This window comes from Glycine soja, chromosome 16, assembly GCF_004193775.1.
Source record: "Glycine soja cultivar W05 chromosome 16, ASM419377v2, whole genome shotgun sequence".
Classification (NCBI taxonomy): domain Eukaryota; kingdom Viridiplantae; phylum Streptophyta; class Magnoliopsida; order Fabales; family Fabaceae; genus Glycine; species Glycine soja.
Window position 1 is genome coordinate 4,619,738 of NC_041017.1, and position 18,173 is coordinate 4,637,910.

At 32.8% G+C, this 18,173-nt stretch overlaps 1 protein-coding gene and 1 pseudogene across 1 annotated transcript; both read left to right on the plus strand.

Moving 5' to 3' along the window:
* Positions 1-1,436: 1,436 nt before the first annotated feature.
* LOC114389103 (RING finger protein 10-like) lies at positions 1,437-9,466 on the plus strand. Its single transcript, XM_028349701.1, has 9 exons — positions 1,437-1,744; positions 2,069-2,115; positions 2,276-3,556; positions 5,881-5,969; positions 6,757-6,859; positions 6,933-7,037; positions 7,743-7,860; positions 8,729-8,902; positions 9,030-9,466. The coding sequence occupies exons 1-9, from the start codon at positions 1,570-1,572 to the stop codon at positions 9,182-9,184; spliced, it is 2,247 nt and encodes a 748-aa protein (XP_028205502.1). The 5' UTR covers positions 1,437-1,569; the 3' UTR covers positions 9,185-9,466.
* Positions 9,467-11,700: 2,234 nt separating this feature from the next.
* Positions 11,701-16,976, plus strand: LOC114389075 (annotated as a pseudogene).
* Positions 16,977-18,173: the final 1,197 nt, after the last annotated feature.

Consider the following 18,173-nt stretch of genomic DNA (forward strand, 5'->3'; position numbering starts at 1 on the left):
ATAATGAAATAATAAGTATTGGTATTGAGGGTGTAATAGAAATTTTACATGATTAATATGATTCTCACCACATAAAAATCCATATTTTCATTCATGAGAATCATTTCAATATAAAATCAAGTTAAACATGAACTTCTCATTTTCCCGTGAATAAAAGATACCCCAAGAATATTTTTAAATTATCTTCAAGCAAACATGTAAATATATATTCTCATCTCCACATTTTGGAGAATCTCACAAAAAGTCCGTGAAACAAATGTTCCTAAATAATTTTTTCTTGCTTTTATTCTTTAACTAATTAACACCATAGGAATATCATTTGATAATAATACTATATGTCAAGTAGCAAATAAATAAAAAAAATAACTGGAGATATTGAATTTGAGTCCCAACTCTAAAATTATGTTAAAAAAATATTTGGACGAGTTTAACCGCTCATAGTTGTCATTCCAGACTTAAACACAATTGTCTCTAGTAAAAAAAAAACTTGTCTTCTAGACAAAATAAAAAATGAAAAAAGAATACCATTTGATAAGAAAGCATGCCAAATAAATTAAATACTACTAAATAAAAAAATAAAAACAAGAATTGATTGTGTTGTGGACCTTGTGGCTTGTGGTGGTGGCGGTAAAACTAAGGCAAATTGACCAAAACATGTTCCTTTTAGAAACTTATTCTCAAAAGAGGTCTGTTTCAAAACTTTTTCTAGAGGGGGTCAGTTTTTGGAGGGATTTCGCTAGTGGAGTTAGCGAGTGTCCGGCGAGTTGGACACGTGGCAGCAGCTAGGGGAACTCGCCAGTGGAGATGGCGAGATAGGGTCCACGTGGCGGGTTCCGCCATTCATAATGGCGAAATGCTTTTTTTACGGAATTTTTTTAAACTTGAAACGGGTATAACTTTTGATAAGAATGTCCATTTGAGGCATAATATGTCGAAATACTCGAAATCGAATAAGGAATTTGCCAGAAGGGGATTTGGTCAACTCATTTTTCCAAAAAAAACGCCTCTAAGTAATTCAAAAGTAGGATTTAAGATTAAAAAAATGGGTGGTTGAATCTTAAATCCATTTTTTGGAAAAATGAGTTGACCAAATCCCCTTCTGGCAAATTCCTCATTCAATTTCGAACATTTTGACATATTATGGGTCTCAAACGAACATTCTTATAAAAAATTATACCAGTTTTAAGTTAAAAAAAATTTCCGTAAAAAAAATATTTCGCCATTACGAATGGCGGACCGTGTCTCACCATCTCCACCCCCCAACTGCTGTTGCGGCCACGTGTCCAACTCGCCAATTCTACCAGCAAACTCCCTCCAAAAACTTACCCCTTCAGATAAAGTTTTCTTTTTTAAAATAAATTTTTTAAAAAAATCCGCTTTGGTCAACTTGAATAAAACTAAACCGATATTCGGTAAAGATGCGGCAGAGATACCCACGCGAAGCCGCGAAAGACACAACCCAACACAAGACAATAAAAGGTGTATTTCATTCAACACAGTTTGGTAAAGTAGAATAGAGGAAGCCGAACCAACGAACCAACCCCAAACCCCTCTTTTTCCAGAACTTTCATGTCCATCTTGCCCTCACAAACCCAAGCCGCATCTTCGTCTTCTTCCTCTGCGCCATCTCCTAACCCTAATTCCCAACATGGAATCGGAATCCCTATTCCTCAACCCTTCCCTTCTCTTTCCCCCTCACCAATCAACCTCACTTTCGGATCTCTCCAGATCTCCGATACCCCAGGTTCGCTAGCTCCTCGATCTCTTCGCTTCCCTTTCAATTCCTTATGTAATTTGGCTTTTTTTTACTGTTTAATCGAAAGAGAACTTGGGGGGGGGGGGGGGAATCGTGGTGTTCAAGTTTTTTTTTCTTATTGGGAATTTAATAATCTAAATTGGAGTGTGGTTTTGGGTGTTTAAATGGTCGTTCGTTGTCTTATTCAAATGTTTTTAAAAAGAGGACTTGAGGGTAAAGGCGGGTTTTTTTTTGGATATTGAATTTTGGAGAGTGTGATTTTGGGTGTTTAAATGTTGATTAATTGATTCAGTGATTCGATTTTGTCGTTAGGTTCATCGGCTTCAGCTGCTCAAGATTCTTGTGGATCTTCCGAAAAGGTAGTGTTTTTGGTTTTCCTTGTCTAGGGATGGATTATTTGTTTGATTGTGTTTCTTAGTTTCTGGAAGCTTATGGCGTTATAGAAGTGTAGAATTACGTGTTTTATCTTTGTGTGTGGGTATCTGTTGGTTAAATTTTGTTCTCTTGTCCAAATTTTAGGTGACAGAAGTAGGGTCTCCAAGTGGAGTAATGGTTTCACCTCAGCAAAACTCTAGAACAGGTTCTAGGAGTCATGGGGGAAGACGGACTGGAATGGGAACAGGAACAGCTTCTTATCATAGAAATCAACAAACTCCTGGGTCCGTCCATTCTCACGGAAGTGCCCCTTCGGCGGGGAGAAAAGCTCAGACGGTGAACGGGAATTACTTGCTGAATTTTCAATATGACCCGATATCCCGTTCTCAACCACGGGGTCCTCCTCCTCCCCCTACCACTACAAGAAGGCATCGGAAGAGGAAGCCGTACAACAAAGATTTGTTTCTGCAGGCAAATTACAAGTTCATGGTGCTAGGTTTGGGAAATTATTCACCTGAGTCGATGGATCCAGATAAAATGTTGCAGTGGGAAGATATTATATGTGTGACATATTTGACCCCCTTTTCAGTTCAGTGTCCAATTTGTTTGGAGTATCCCATGTGTCCGCAGATAACCACATGTGGACATATTTTCTGTTTCCCATGTATTCTACAGTACTTATTGATGGGTGAAGAGGATCACAAAGGTGATAGCTGGAAAAGGTGTCCTTTGTGCTTTGTGATGATATCTGCCAAGGATTTATATACCTTGCACATCACAAATGTAAAACAGTATCAAGTAGGAGATAATGTTGAGTTCACCTTTTTAACACGGAAAAAGGATTCCTTTACTCTGTCACTTAAAAATAAACGAGAGACAAATACCACATCAGGTGTCGATGGAGATATCTGTGATCCCTTTTCTAAGTTCACTCTTATATCAGATGTAGATCTCTCAGTGAAGCATGCAATATCCGATCTAGATGGTTGGCTAGCCAGAGCTGATTCAGGTCTTGTTGATGACCTGGAGAAGCTTCCTTATGTTTGTGCTGCAATGCAACAATTAGAACAGAGGAAGAGGTATTGGAGTGAGCACAGGTCTCATGACAGTGAAAAATCTTCTATGATTATTGATTGTGGACACCAGATACCATCAACAGTTGCAAATTCTATGGATACTGATGATGAAAACTGTTCTAATGGATCAATAACTTCTTCTTCTGATTTCCTTGATCAAAATAAGGTTATGATGTTGGATAAGTCAACTGCTGGAGCCTGTTCGGATCAAAACTTGGATGTGGAGAAAGAATTAATAGAGCAGGAAATGAATTTATCTTCTTCATATGAGGAGAAAAATGATAATCAAAGGCATTCAGAAGGTGTTATTGGAGATGTGAAGGAAAATAGTTCATACAGTTTCTACCAGGTAATGTATGACAGTTGGTTTTAAATTTGTGTTCTGTGTCCCATGTTTCTTGCTTCATAATTTTCTGTTTGAAATGAACGTGTCAATGTTAGAAATTATATGGAGCAATTTAACATCATGTAGTAAGACTTTTTCAGACAACTTTGTTCTTTGAAAGTGGTGGGCTTGACTGAGGATAGAGTAGGATTATAAGGGTTTGTAAAGATGGATGGAGACATTAGCTATATTACTGTTTTACACTCAGGATATATTTGGAAGTTTTAGTGCCTCTTTGGTTAGATGCCAAAATCAATTCCTCCCACTTTGGCATATGTTTCAATAATATATTGTTGAGATTTAGGGTACTTTTGAGTAAACAACTTAATTAAGTGCTTATTGAACAAATGTTAATCGTGCAAGCATTTTTGTATAATTTGTTTCAACTTTTAATAATTAAAGAGGAAATAAGGTTAAATTGTTTTCATATAATAAGTTCTAAGTTGCTTTTATAAGTTAGTTATCCAAGAGATCTTATTGAAATAAGCTGAAAACAATTTATGAACATATCATAAGCTTTGCCAAATATTTACACAATTCCTTATAAGTTATATCATAAGCCTAAATAAGATGTAAATAAGTTATTCTAAATGCACCCTTATTTGGGCACACATCACAATTATGACTTATGTTAAACAGTTCAGAATCATTTCTATTATAATCAATTATACCCAACTTTAAAACAAATAGGTACTTAGAGAGGATGGGAGGAAATAGAAAGGCACGAAGTAAAATGGAAAGGGGAAGGATGGAATGGAGACAAGTTGTGCAGTAGAGGTTATGCATGAGATATCAATATGCCCATATGAATGCTTTTCAATTAGTTCAATTTATGGGTGAAATTAAAATGAACCCCTTGTTATCCACCAAATTGGTAGAGAAGGGAACCTAGTATTCTTCCTCCTATAAAATCTTAAGAAAAATCAAAATGAGTGTCTGTTAAAGACAACAGGTTGTACCATGCTATTGAAAGGAGTAAAAGCTGAGTTATAGGTTAATTTGATAAGGAACAAGAAGTATGAGATCCTAGAATCAGTCTCTAATTAATTTTATCTATTTATTTAAATGAGTTTTGTATGTAGATGTTTATAGTATTACACTGGGAATGTTTTGTTAGATTTTGACATGGTTAGGTCATTTTGGAGATTTTGTGTGTATCTCTCTCTTCATAGATATTAACAAATTTCAAATGAGAGGATCCATTCACTCTTAAACTATTTCTCTTTAGAGCTGGAGTATAAAATAAGAAAACTAAAGTGTATGGGAAATTTTCAAGATTAAACTGAGGAATGGAATATAACAGCAGCACTAGTAACTTAATTGGTTTGTCTCTCTCAGTAGTATTATTGGCATACAATAATTGCATTGCCCTGCAAACAATTGGTCATCATGAACTCTCTTAGTGTGCTGCTCTTAAATTGTACTTCAAGACAAATAAAGAATTGCATACCAGCTTTCTTGAAAAAGAAAGTTAAATGAAAATAAAGGCTCTGATATGAAGATCATTAAGGCTTGCTTAATTCTTGCAATACAGCCTGTATTAGGACTCCATTGGTCTTTACATAGTTTCAAAACAATGTATATATATCAGTATGACTTGTACTAACCATGTTATTATAATATATATTATTTTTGCTGATAAAAAAAAATCATTAAGGCTTGCTAACCTATGTTACTCTTTCAGCATTCATTGTTGGTCTCACAACTGCTCCCTTTTCTATTGACTGATTTTTCTTGTACCTTATGATTTTGTAACAATATCATTAATGGGGAGAGAGAATTTTCTAGTTGTCAGCATAACATTGAGGCTATGTCCAAATAGGATCTCTAGACTTCAACCACTGCTTCCTACTTGAGAGCATAGTTATTCATAAAATTTTTAATCAGAAGTGGAAAATTTGAGCTGCTTTTCATTCTATAATTACATCATTGATTATGATATTTTTCATTTTGATGTAATCTAAAGATGAATTGTTATTCCAATGTTTAGATGTTGAGCTGGTTGTGTGAGTGGATGCTGATATAAGCCTGACTTGGTTGCCCATACTGGCGAAATGTTAACTTTGAACTTTAATTATCCATTGATGTCAGATTATGTCTACCTAGCTATCCTAAGCCCTTTTATCTCTTAGACCCTCCCTGAATTTTTTATGCTTAAACCAGCTTTATAAGGACCCTCTCTTATGTGGAATTGCTGCTTTTAGTTTCATTGAGGAATCCCTGAATGTTTTGTGCTTAAATCAGCTTTAATGGTGACATCTGGTTGTTACAATACTTGTCTATTTCAGGCTGCTGATGGTCAGCATCTAATTCTTCATCCTCTGAACATGAAGTGTTTGCTTCACCATTATGGGAGCTATGATATGCTTCCTCACAGGTTTGGACAGAGTCAAAATTTATTTCCCCTATATGCTTAGAAAGTGGAAAAATGTGTGTTGGTTTGTAGGCTTAAGGTCAAATAATGTTGTCATAATGTGGAACTATTTTATCATTTTAAGCTATAAAATGAATTGTCAAGTCTCTATATTGGTTAATGAACTTATATGCACCATACAACAAGGACCTCTAATCTCATTAATATTATTTATATACAAGTCCCTGTTGCAAAAGAAGATGAATGCAACACAAACTAGTAAGATTTCACTAGTATGCTATTAATACCAATCCTTATGACATGTACAATTGATTTCAAAATAGAATTGAACCTCAGCTACAGACTAAAAAGATGGCATTCAATTCAAATGAAGTTTGGTTTGTAATTCCTGTGTAACAGAAACACATTCAATGATAAAAATCAGTGAGAAACACCTGTGAGAAGTTATAACAACAATAACCAATTAACCATGAAGCCTTAATCCACTAGGGCCATTGCCTTCATGGACTAATCAACTTTGGGCTCTATCAAAGACCAAATATTCAATATATGTTGCTTCAATTTTTATCCATTTCATCTATATGTCTATGTCTACAATAGTACTAGTAGTAGTGGTAGCATTTGTTCATTCAAATGTAGGTCTGGCTGTCTGAGGAATGAGGATATTAGTTGATGATGATTAGAATATCTGTATTTATGGTTGATGTCTTCATCTTGAATGGACATCTTTCTATTTAGAGGAGCATTACTTATCATTAAATGATTTTTTACCAATGTATACTGATTGCAGAATAAGTGGAAGGATTCTACAGTTGGAAACAGTTACTCAGACTGAAGCCATCAGGAGGCGGTATCGATTTCTTAGTCATTTTCCATTAACCACAACCTTTCAGGTGCCTGTTAAAAGAGTTTTATACTTCCAAGATATTTTTTATGGTTCATAATAGATGTTTGCTAATTTTTCAGCTTTGTGAAGTTGATTTGAGTGAGATGTTGCCTCCTGAAGCATTGGCCCCATTTATAGATGAAATCAAGAAGCGTGCAAATCAGAGGAAGCAACTTGCAAAAAAGGTATCCATGTAGCCCATAATATTTTATTTTTGTAGATTTCATGGAGTCTTGTACGATTTTGGCGTTGACTCACATATTTCACCCTTAACATGTGTATAAAAGGATATGATAATGAAATTTTTCTTGGAAAGCTGATTTTATCTACTTTTTCCCTTCATTATATGCCTCCTTTGTAAGTCATTTTGTTTGGTGTGCAAGTAGGGGAGATTGTGTGTTAAGGAAATCTTCTAGGGTTGGACCAGACAAAACTTTAGGGTTTTGCAAGCTTATCTTTTAGGTTTCTGAATCTGGAGCCCATTTCTTGTTAGATTACAGTTGAACCCGGGTTTGGTAACTTCTTTTATGGCACTGAAATGGGGCTCATAGCCTTCTAATCTATGGCAGATCCAAAACCCTAAGTCAGTAGGTGCAAATTATAAAAAATAAAATCAATGGGTTCACTTATAAAAATATAGATAAAATAAAATATAAAAATATAAGATTTTATTTACAAATTTGATGAATTTTAAAAAATGAGGGAGTGCAAGTGCACACCCTCACTCACATGTAGGTCCACCACTGCTTCTAATTGCATGTTTGGTATTTTGATTCTTTTATGTTATCAAATGCCTTGATTAAAAATTAATATATTTTTGTTTTGCTATCCAAATATTTTGGAATGTGCTTTCTCATGTTGCTGGAATTATGTTGTATTCTTGTTTTTAGGAAAAGAAGGAAAAAATAAAGGCTGAAGCTACTGCTGCTTATTCTCTTCCCATATCATTAAGTCATCAGTTTACTTCTCGCGATGATCCTCCAACATTCTCCATGGATGACTTTGAAGGTAATCTGCTTTTTGGATGTTGGAAGATGGTACTTGGTTGTTAGGATAAGGGTTCTGCTGTAATTTATCTGCAATCCCTCAAGACAGGGTAATTGTTAGAGGTAGTTCCACAATGGAAATAGTACAGAACTTGAACACAAATAAAGAACAAGGAACGGAACCACCAGGATTGACTCCTGAGAGACAGACCAGTTGCAGGCATAGTACCAAAGGGATACTCAATTTTGGATAGATAAACTTAGATGTAGGTCCTTAGGTACTTTTGGTACTGCTTTCCTATCAGAATTAGAGTTTCACCTTGATTATTGATGCTAACCTTTAATTATTATGTGGAATATTGAGGTGAAACTCCAATTTTGATTGGAGAATAACACCAAAAGTACCTAAAACTTCATCTAAGTTTTGTCTCTTCTGGATACCCTTCTCTCCCTCTTCCTCTTACTGCTGATGATCACACCAAAAAACCACCTCTACTGAGGGGACCTCCTCCTGACTCTTCCCAACAGTCTCAATAGATTCCTTGAAATTTTCCACTCTCCATAATGATTTCTCCTTGACTTTGCCCAATTTACCCTCTCTTCTCATTAGCATATTATATCAACCATTGTCATGGGCTTGCTTTGGGCCTAATGTCGAACCTCTATCAGAATTTGTTGTCATATGACTAGAAATCTTGCTATTGTAGAAATGTTTTAGAGTGAGAAAATGAATGATTTATGTATGCTGTAATTATTTGTGTGCTGTATTAATTTCCATTATTGTACTTGGGCCTTTTGGCTATTCAGGCTGCCTCTTCCGTTTTACTTTTCATTTATTGCAGCTAATGATGTGCTATGGTGTATATAATTCTTGCATGTGTTTTGTTTAGCTCTAGGAAATTCAACTATATCATCAAGTCCTCCCCTAGCTGGGGAGAGAAAATCATTCTCAAATGTTACTAGGCTTGGGTTTGCTGCTGCTCATGATTCTCCATCCTTACAAATTCAAGAAACTAGTGGTCTACATAATAACAACAGGACCTCTGATTCTTCTGTCTCAACAGGTATTAAATGTTTATGCAATTTGATATAATTCTACATGCCAAAATTTGTTGTTCTGTATAACCGAAGAATCAAGGTGCTTCAAGTGCCCAAAAATGTTTCATGTTCTCAACTACTGTGATTCTGTAGGCTTGAGAAATGGGGAGACACAATCATACTCCAATGTTATATCAAGAGCAGAATCTAATATAAGCTCGAATGCACCAAAGACAAATGAGTTGGGGAAGAAGGGAAAGAAACCAAATCGAGTTCTTCTGTCGACAGCCGGTGGTAGGCGTTATTGATTACTTGGTTGCCGACCCTTACCCTTACCCTAGATTATGTGGGTGTCAAATGATACCCAACCTTCTCCCGGCTAGTCCCAAGCCAAACTCTTTTGGCAGATTATTTCAGTGTAGAGTTATTAACGTTCTATGGATTATATGTACTTTATGCGCTCTTAAGTACTTATAGATAAGTAGATATGTGTGGAGTGAATAAATGTTTTTAGCAATAAACAAGCCAAAACAGTTGGAAGTTTAGTTTATTCTTTCTGTGGATCTGTAGAACTGTGCTAATTTAATCCAGACTATGAGCATTGTTGCACACTAGGATAGGCATTAAAATTGGATGAATATATAATTTTTAAAGAAAGTGTTCTAATAAAAGAGTAAGGGGTATTTTTACCAAAAACTTTAATTATTTACTACGTTAAATGATCTAATAAAAGAATACTTGTGATAAAAAAAAATTTAACCTTCATCGTAAAAAGAATTTTGTGGGAAACAGTTAAATCATTTTCGGAAAACATTGAACTAACACACTAAATCTATTTTTCAATTTCTATAATTTTTAAATTTCAAATACCACTCAAATTAAAATTAAGGGATCAGAGTGTATTTAATTAGGATTTCAAAGGATTCAAAGATTAAAAAAAAGTTTTGAGATATTCAATCAAAATTTTTAAATAATAAAAATAAATTTTGTGATATTCATTTAAGATTATTAAGAATTTTTTAAAAAATTTAATAAAGTTTGTTGTTATTTAATTAAGAGTTTTAATCATTTAAAAAAATGGTATTCAAAAGCATATTCAAAATAACAATTGATAATAATGTTACATTAAATAATGTTACATTAAAATGACGTCCGATGCTTAACCAGTCGGATTTGATCGTTCATCTCAGGTTAATTGCGTGTTAATTGCGTGACTGATTCAATAGGAAAAAAATATATGAAAAATTATAATTAATAAATAAATATATGGAAAATCAAATATTAGACCAAGATAACAATTTCTTTAAAATAGGAAAATCAAAATCACCAAGAAAGAAAAAAAAAGAAGAATAAAATCACATATTAAGAATTATAAGAGTATTAAAATTACAATTTAGTCAGTTTTTATTGATAAATGTTTCCATTTAATTACTACTTGATTTTAGGAGTGTATTGGATTAGAATTTAAAAGACTATTTTGGCATAAAAATTATGTAAATTTTAAAAGACTTTGTAAGAATGTAATGATTTTTAAGATTTTATTAAATGACTTTTATAATTAGAATTTTGTAGTTCAGATTTTAATAAATTTACAGAATATAAAGTCATAAGATTTGAAATGACATTATGAAATTTTAAGATTTTTAAGGATTATGTGAATTTTTAAAAAATATTCAAAGTTATTGATAAAGATCTATGAATTTTGTTAACCTAACACTTAAAATAAAATCTATTTTATACAAAGAATCTTAAACTTGTTACATAATAAATCAATTTCCCCTAACATATTTACAAGCACAATAGATTCATTCTCCTTTAATCATCAATTATGTTAATTGTACAAAAATTATATACCACAATATATGTCAATAGTATGGATACTTGTAGTCATTCACATAATAACAATTTCACCAAACAAAAATATGTCAAATAATTGTTTCAAACTTCGTTTATATATTTATTCACTTATACATGGTTCAATTTTCACGTTGATTAAAATTATATATTTTTCATGTTCATGTCTATTCATATTCGTTTATATGTATAAACATGTAGTCAAAATGCTCCCCACATTAAAAGAATTGAAAAAATCTCTCATATCACATGTTTTAGGGCATGCTGACCATTAGTTGGAAGAGTAAAAATTATTATGAATATCTATCGTTTTCAACAAAGAGACAAGGGTTTATGTGTGATGGAAAAATAAATATGTCAATTTACAAGAAAATAAAGAAAGAAAAAAAATTCATGACATCTCAAGGGTTTAGATGAGATTGTTTAATGAGTATTTTCTCATAAAAGATCTCATGAAATTCATTATAAGAAAGAATTTATCAAAATTTATATATTTTTTAACATAGTTGTGAAATCCTATTCGGCTAGACCGATCCAACCGAGATCCGATAACCTAACCAAACTAGTTTCACTATTGGATCGATCACGCAATTGACCTGGGATGACCTGGACAAACTCATCTGGCTAGGTACCGGATCTCATTTGGACTAGTCCAATCCGGTCGATTTTACAAAAAAAAAATAGACTACCTCTACGACGTCATTTTGATGTCTCATTATTATCGATTGTTATTTTGGATTTTAAAGTATGAATAAATTTTTCTTACTCAAATAATGTTAGTTGTATATTTATATATAACAAACACATATAATTTTAAATTTTTAATATATATCGAGTCAAATTAGACTAATTACTGATTGGACCACTGATGTATTGGCCCACCTAACTTTAACCGTTTAATTTTATTATAAATAGAACATGAAACATAGATTATACTCACATCGACTCTTCTTCATAGTAGGTAATTTCTTTGTGACTCTGTGTTGCAATGACGGGGCGAAAGTGTTCTTTGAGTGCAATTTTTCTGCTATGTTTGTCTTTGATTAGCATAGCAATCAATGCACTTGAGGTTTCATAGGATGAAAGGGCACTTACAATTGATGGCAAAAGAAGAATCTTATTCTCTGGTTCCATTCATTATCCTCGCAGGACTCCTGAAGTAAGCTACTTAATTTTTTAATATTATTTTTGCTAGTTTTTTTTTTTTTATCCTAAAACCCAATTATTAGTATTCCGCATTTGAGTTTGTATTACTGTTATCATTGTTTTTTTTTTTATTAAATTAAATGTATTTAATTTTTTATTTAATTTCTCTAATATATATTTGACAGATGTGGCCATATTTGATTCGTAAAGCAAAAGAAGGAGGACTTAATGTAATTGAAATATATGTTTTTTGGAATGCCCACGAGCCTCAGCGTTGTTAGGTTTTTCCTTGGGACAAAAATTTTCGGTTAAATATATATGTCTTGGTTTTCTGACTGAAAATTTATTTCACTTTATTTTACCCTTAAATTTTGCAGTATGATTTTTCCGGAAATCTAGATCTTGTTAGATTCATTCGAACCATTCAAAATGAAGGGATTTATGCGATGATTCGAATTGGTCCATATATAAGCAGCGAATGGAACTATGGGTAAATATAATATATCTCTAACAACATTATTAATTACATACAAATTATATATTTATTAAATTCAAATAAATAATTGCTTTTATTTCCTATATATCATCATAGGTCTCCCAGTTTGGTTGCACTATATTCCCAACATGGAATTTAGGACACATAATCGTGCATTTATGGTAAGTCTTTCATTTATTTATTTTATGAGAATAATTTTTTTGACATGTTTAAAGTTCTTTTCCTCCTGTTTTCCTAAATTAATCCTACTTGATTATAGGAGGAGATGAAAACCTTCACCTCTAAGATAGTGGACATGATGCAGGATGAGACACTATTTGCCATACAAGGAGGACCCATTATTATTGCTCAGGTTTTAATTTTTCCAAACGTTTCCTAATTAATTGTATATATTTAATTTAGTATAACTCACATGTTCTAATTCTTCTATTTTATATTTTTTGCATACACAAAAAAAGATCGAAAATGAGTATGGAAATGTTATGCATGCATACGGTAACAATGGAACACAATATCTCAAATGGTGTGTCTTGGCCTCTTGGGTTATGTCTCAACAAAGTGATGCTCCTCAACTCATGGTAATAAACAAATAGATACAAATAACATATAAGAATTATTATTATTTAAGTAAATATTTTTTGCAATTTGTTTTTATATTTTTCTCTATTGATCATATATTCATATTACATATCTTATTTTATGCTTTCTTATATATTTTTAGAAGCTGTTGTAAAAATTTATTTTGAAATAGTATTATTTGTATATAAATATTATAATTTAATATTAATCTACACGATCAGTAGTAAAAAAAAGTTACATATCGTTTTTATTTTTATTTTTTATAATTTCTTACTTTGGGTTTTGGTAACTACCTAATTAATTGTGTTTTCTTCTCAAAATTAGATTGACTCGTCTAACGGTTATTATTGTGATCAATTTCAACCTAACGACAACCACAAACCCAAGATATGGACTGAGAATTGGACTGGCGGGTTAGTTCTTCATTTCCAATATTTTTATTTTTTATATTAATTTTTAAATTTAATGTTGTCATATTATTGTATTAGTGAACGTAACAAAGTTCTATATTGTTATTGATGATGCCATGCCACGTTAAGTTTGACAATTTGTTTGCTATCAGCTTATCAAATATATAAATAAAATTCTCAAATTTCAATCTAAATTTAACTTTTGTTTTACCATTTAGGTATAAGAATTGGGGTATGCAAAATCCTCATAGACCCGCTGAAGATGTAGCTTATGCAGTTGCAAAGTTTTTCCAATTTGGTGGCACATTTCAAAATTATTATATGGTAATTATTTTGCTTCACTATATATATATATATATGTATGTAATTTGAATTTAAAAATATTACACTGTTATTAATGTTGACACTTTATTTGTTCATTTCAGTACCATGGTGGTACCAACTTTAAACGAATTGTCGGAGGCCCATATGTCACTACTTCGTATGACTATGACGCTCCTTTGGATAAATATGGTAAAGCATATAGTTAGTTGATTAACATTTTTTTTTTTTGAGGAATTAGCATATACTTTAACATACTCCTAACTTGTTCTGTGACTTCCATAAAACGATATTATGCTATAGTAACCACCTTGTTTAAATTTTTTTTTCTTATTTTCAAGATTAGCCTATTTACTTTTAGTGCATGTTTTTTTTTATAAGGTAATTTAAATCAACCAAAGTGGGGACATCTTAGACAACTTCATAACCTTCTAAAGTCAAAAAAGAATATCTTAACTCAAGGTTCCTCGCAAAATATAGATTATGGCAACATGGTTACAATAAGTTTATGTCTTTCAACTGTTTCTCTGTCTCAGTTTCCATATATATTAATTTGAATTTGTTAGTAATGCAAACTATATTTTGATAGGCCACAGTGTACACTTATGATGGAAAATCAGTTTGCTTCATTGGAAATGCACATCAATCAAAGGATGCTACAATTAATTTCCGAAACAATGAATACACCATTCCTGCCTGGTCTGTTTCTATCCTTCCAATTCTTCAGAAGCTTATAACACTGCAAAGGTGATGAGAATAGTCCTCAAAATTGTTATTATAATAACAAATTTTCCTTTTCTTTTATTACATGACCAATCAAACTTTAGACAGAAAATGTTACTAGCACTACTAGTTAATTAATACTATTTACATAATTTCAAATCAGGTTAATACTCAGACAACTATAATGGTCAAGAAGGACAATGAAAGCTTAGAATATGCGTTGAAATGGCAATGGAGGGAAGAGCCGTTTGTCCAAATGAAAGATGGACTAATTACCGGCATCATTGACCTGACTGCTCGAAAACTCTTGGATCAAAAGGTTGTCACAAATGATTCTAGTGATTACTTATGGTACATCACCAAGTAATAATATTCTATGCATGTCCTTTTTAATTAATTCAAAGTTGAGTAATGTTAAGTTCTCCTATTAATTATATCTTCCTACAAATCCTCCTATTACATTTTATGATAAGTATTAAAACTTACAATAAAAAGTAGGAGGATATGGTAGAAGGATTAAGAATTTTTCTTCAAAATTTTGTTATTTATTGTGGTGCATCAATTTGCACACATACCTACTAACTTTCATGAGAAAATTAATAATTTCCCCAGCATTGACATCAAAGGAGATGATGACCCTAGTTGGACCAAAGAATATAGGCTAAGAGTGCACACCAGTGGGCATGTACTCCATGTATTTGTCAATGGAAAACATGTTGGTAAGTTTTGACAGCAAAATATCTTAACCACTTATCCCTTTATTATAGGTGACAATGATTTTATATTTCACGCACCCATTCTTTTTCCTCACAGGTACCCAACATGCTAAAAATGGACAATTCAAGTTTGTTTCCGAGTCCAAGATCAAATTGACTACTGGGAAGAATGAGATATCTCTACTTAGTACCACTGTTGGATTACCCGTAAGTGTAACATATTGTATGTTCTGCACATTTTGATAATTCAAGACATTATTAAACGTTGTAAAATTGCATTCTGTAAATTATGCTGTTTGAAATTCTGAAGACCTTTGTAGCCATATGACAGCCTTGATAAGTTGATATTAATTGTGACAAAACAAATCACATTTATCAATAATTTTCTATACTAAAGTTTCAGAAATCTTCATAACCGTGATTGCAATTGCAATTTAAAAGCTTAGATTATATTTACATTGTTGGTCTTGATATTTGATTCTGTAAGCTAATTTTGCTTCTATATATTTACTCAGAACTATGGTCCTTTCTTTGACAACATCGAGGTCGGTGTTCTTGGTCCGGTTCAGTTGGTGGCAGCAGTTGGTGATTATGATTATGATGATGACGAGATAGTCAAAGATCTCAGCAAAAATAAATGGAGTTATAAAGTTGGACTGCATGGGGAGCATGAGATGCATTACAGCTACGAGAATAGCCTCAAAATATGGTATACAGATGCTATTCCGACCGAAAGAATTTTTGTTTGGTATAAGGTAAAATTACTAATTGTTGCTTTAACTTATTCAAATTACTTTGCATCAACAATTTCTAAGATCAAATTAATTAGCTAGCAATTGATTAGTGTTTCTTTTTAGACCACATTCAAAAGTCCCATTGGAGATGATCCTGTTGTGGTTGATTTGAGTGGATTAGGAAAGGGTCATGCTTGGGTAAACGGTAACAGCATTGGTAGGTATTGGTCAAGCTACCTTGCAGATGAGAATGTTTGCTCTCCAAAATGTGATTATCGTGGTGCATACACTTCTAACAAGTGCTTGTCAATGTGTGCACAACCTTCTCAAAGATGGTAATCAAATCAATTTCTTCACCAAATTAATTTTAGAATTGTGTTATTTTGGTATAAAAACTCATTAGCATTTTATATTTTGTTGTATTGCAATAATTAGGTACCATGTTCCATGCTCATTTCTTCGTGACGATGATCAAAACGCATTGGTCTTGTTTGAGGAATTGGGAGGTCACCCCTATGATGTCAACTTTCTCACGGTAACTGTTGGAAAAGTTTGTGCAAATGCTTATGAAGGGAATACGTTGGAATTAGCATGCAACAAAAATCAAGTCATCTCTGAAATTAAATTTGCTAACTTTGGCTTACCAAAGGGTGAATGTGAATCTTTTCAGAAGGGAAATTGTGAATCTTCGGAGGCTTTATCGGTCATCAAAGCGGTAATGTGTCATGCCATGCCTTTAAATTTCTTCTCGGTTCCTTTAGGTAAAATGGTACCTAAAAGAATGATAAAGAAATGCCTAATACTACTAGTTTTTTTGTTGACATTTTTTTTCTTTTCTTTGCAGCAATGCATTGGCAAGGATAAATGTTCTATTCAAGTTTCTGAGAAAACACTTGGACCTACGAGGTGTAGAGTTGCTGAAAATAGAAGATTAGCAGTTGAAGCGGTTTGTGATATAAACGTAAGCGGCGAAGGGAGGAAACACTAGATTTTAATGTGCTTTGGGAAATCATTTAGGACTTTAGTTTCTTTTATTCTATAGTTTTCATTTTTCTTTTGAGTTGTAATGGTTTTGACATAGAAAAACCTCTTCAGATGTTTGTTTTCGGTTCACAAGTAGACTAGGATGTAGATAGATAAAACTTTCTCCTTTACATTGAATGATATATAGTTTTACTTTTGGTATAATATTAGTTATTACTTTTTATACTAGCTTGCGATTGAGAAAACTACTTTTTTGCCTTAAAGGAGCCAGATGAAAATATCCAATGCATCATTGTGACTCCAAGCTTTTCACAGACTAAATCATCTAAGTCATACTATTGAGTCATCAGTTAACTTGTTTTACAAGCATGGTCAACTAAAGAGACAAAACAAAATAGTAGTAAATAATCAGTTAAATGTGAGATAAAAAAAGAACAAGGAAAAAAAGAAATTACATCCTCGGGAAGGCAATTCCTGCAATATCAGATAACAAATGCAGGAGGGACCTCATGGAGCCTAAGATCATCATTAATTCATAGCTTTGCTTTTAGCAAGAATATCAATAGGTGTATTGATAGTTAACTTTTAAAATTCTTTCTACCATCATACTGTATTTTTATTCATCCAACTTATTCGTGCATAACTAAAATATTACCCTTAGCAAGTTCAACCAATATTTTTCTTTTGATGATGCTTCCTAGCTTTTTATTCTACTTATATTTAAGAAAACCAATCAATTTACTTGAATGGCCATCTTGAAATTCAGTTCTCCAATTCAGTGCCAAATTGGGAAAGTGCTCTTGTAGAGGACCCATGTTCTTTCAAAGCATCAGCAGCAGCATCCTTAAGCTTTCCAATTCTTTGGTGAATCCCTTTCCCTTCATCACCCAACATTAGATCTTTAACCACCTTATATAGCAATTTCTTCTTTTTCCACTATGCCATCATCCTCTCTAAATTTGGGACTTAACCCCACTTTGAGTCCCTCAACACACAATGGCCAGGTTATCATTGGCACACCCGCAACAATGCTCTCAATTAGTGACTTCCAACCACAATGGGTCACAAATCCACCAGTTGAAGTGTGACTAAGGATTTGGGTTTGAGGTGGCCTAGAAGTAATAACCAAACCTTCTTCTTTGGTCCTCTCCTAGAACCCGTGTGGCAAAAACTCTAAAGGGTCATCATTTTTAACATCAAGATCACTAGGTGCTCTAAAAACCCAAAAGAATTTTTGATCACTCAGCTCTAACCCCAAAGCTAGCTCATTAATCTGTTGTTGATTGAGAGCACATACACTTCCAAAGGAGACATACAAGACTGAGTTAGGCATC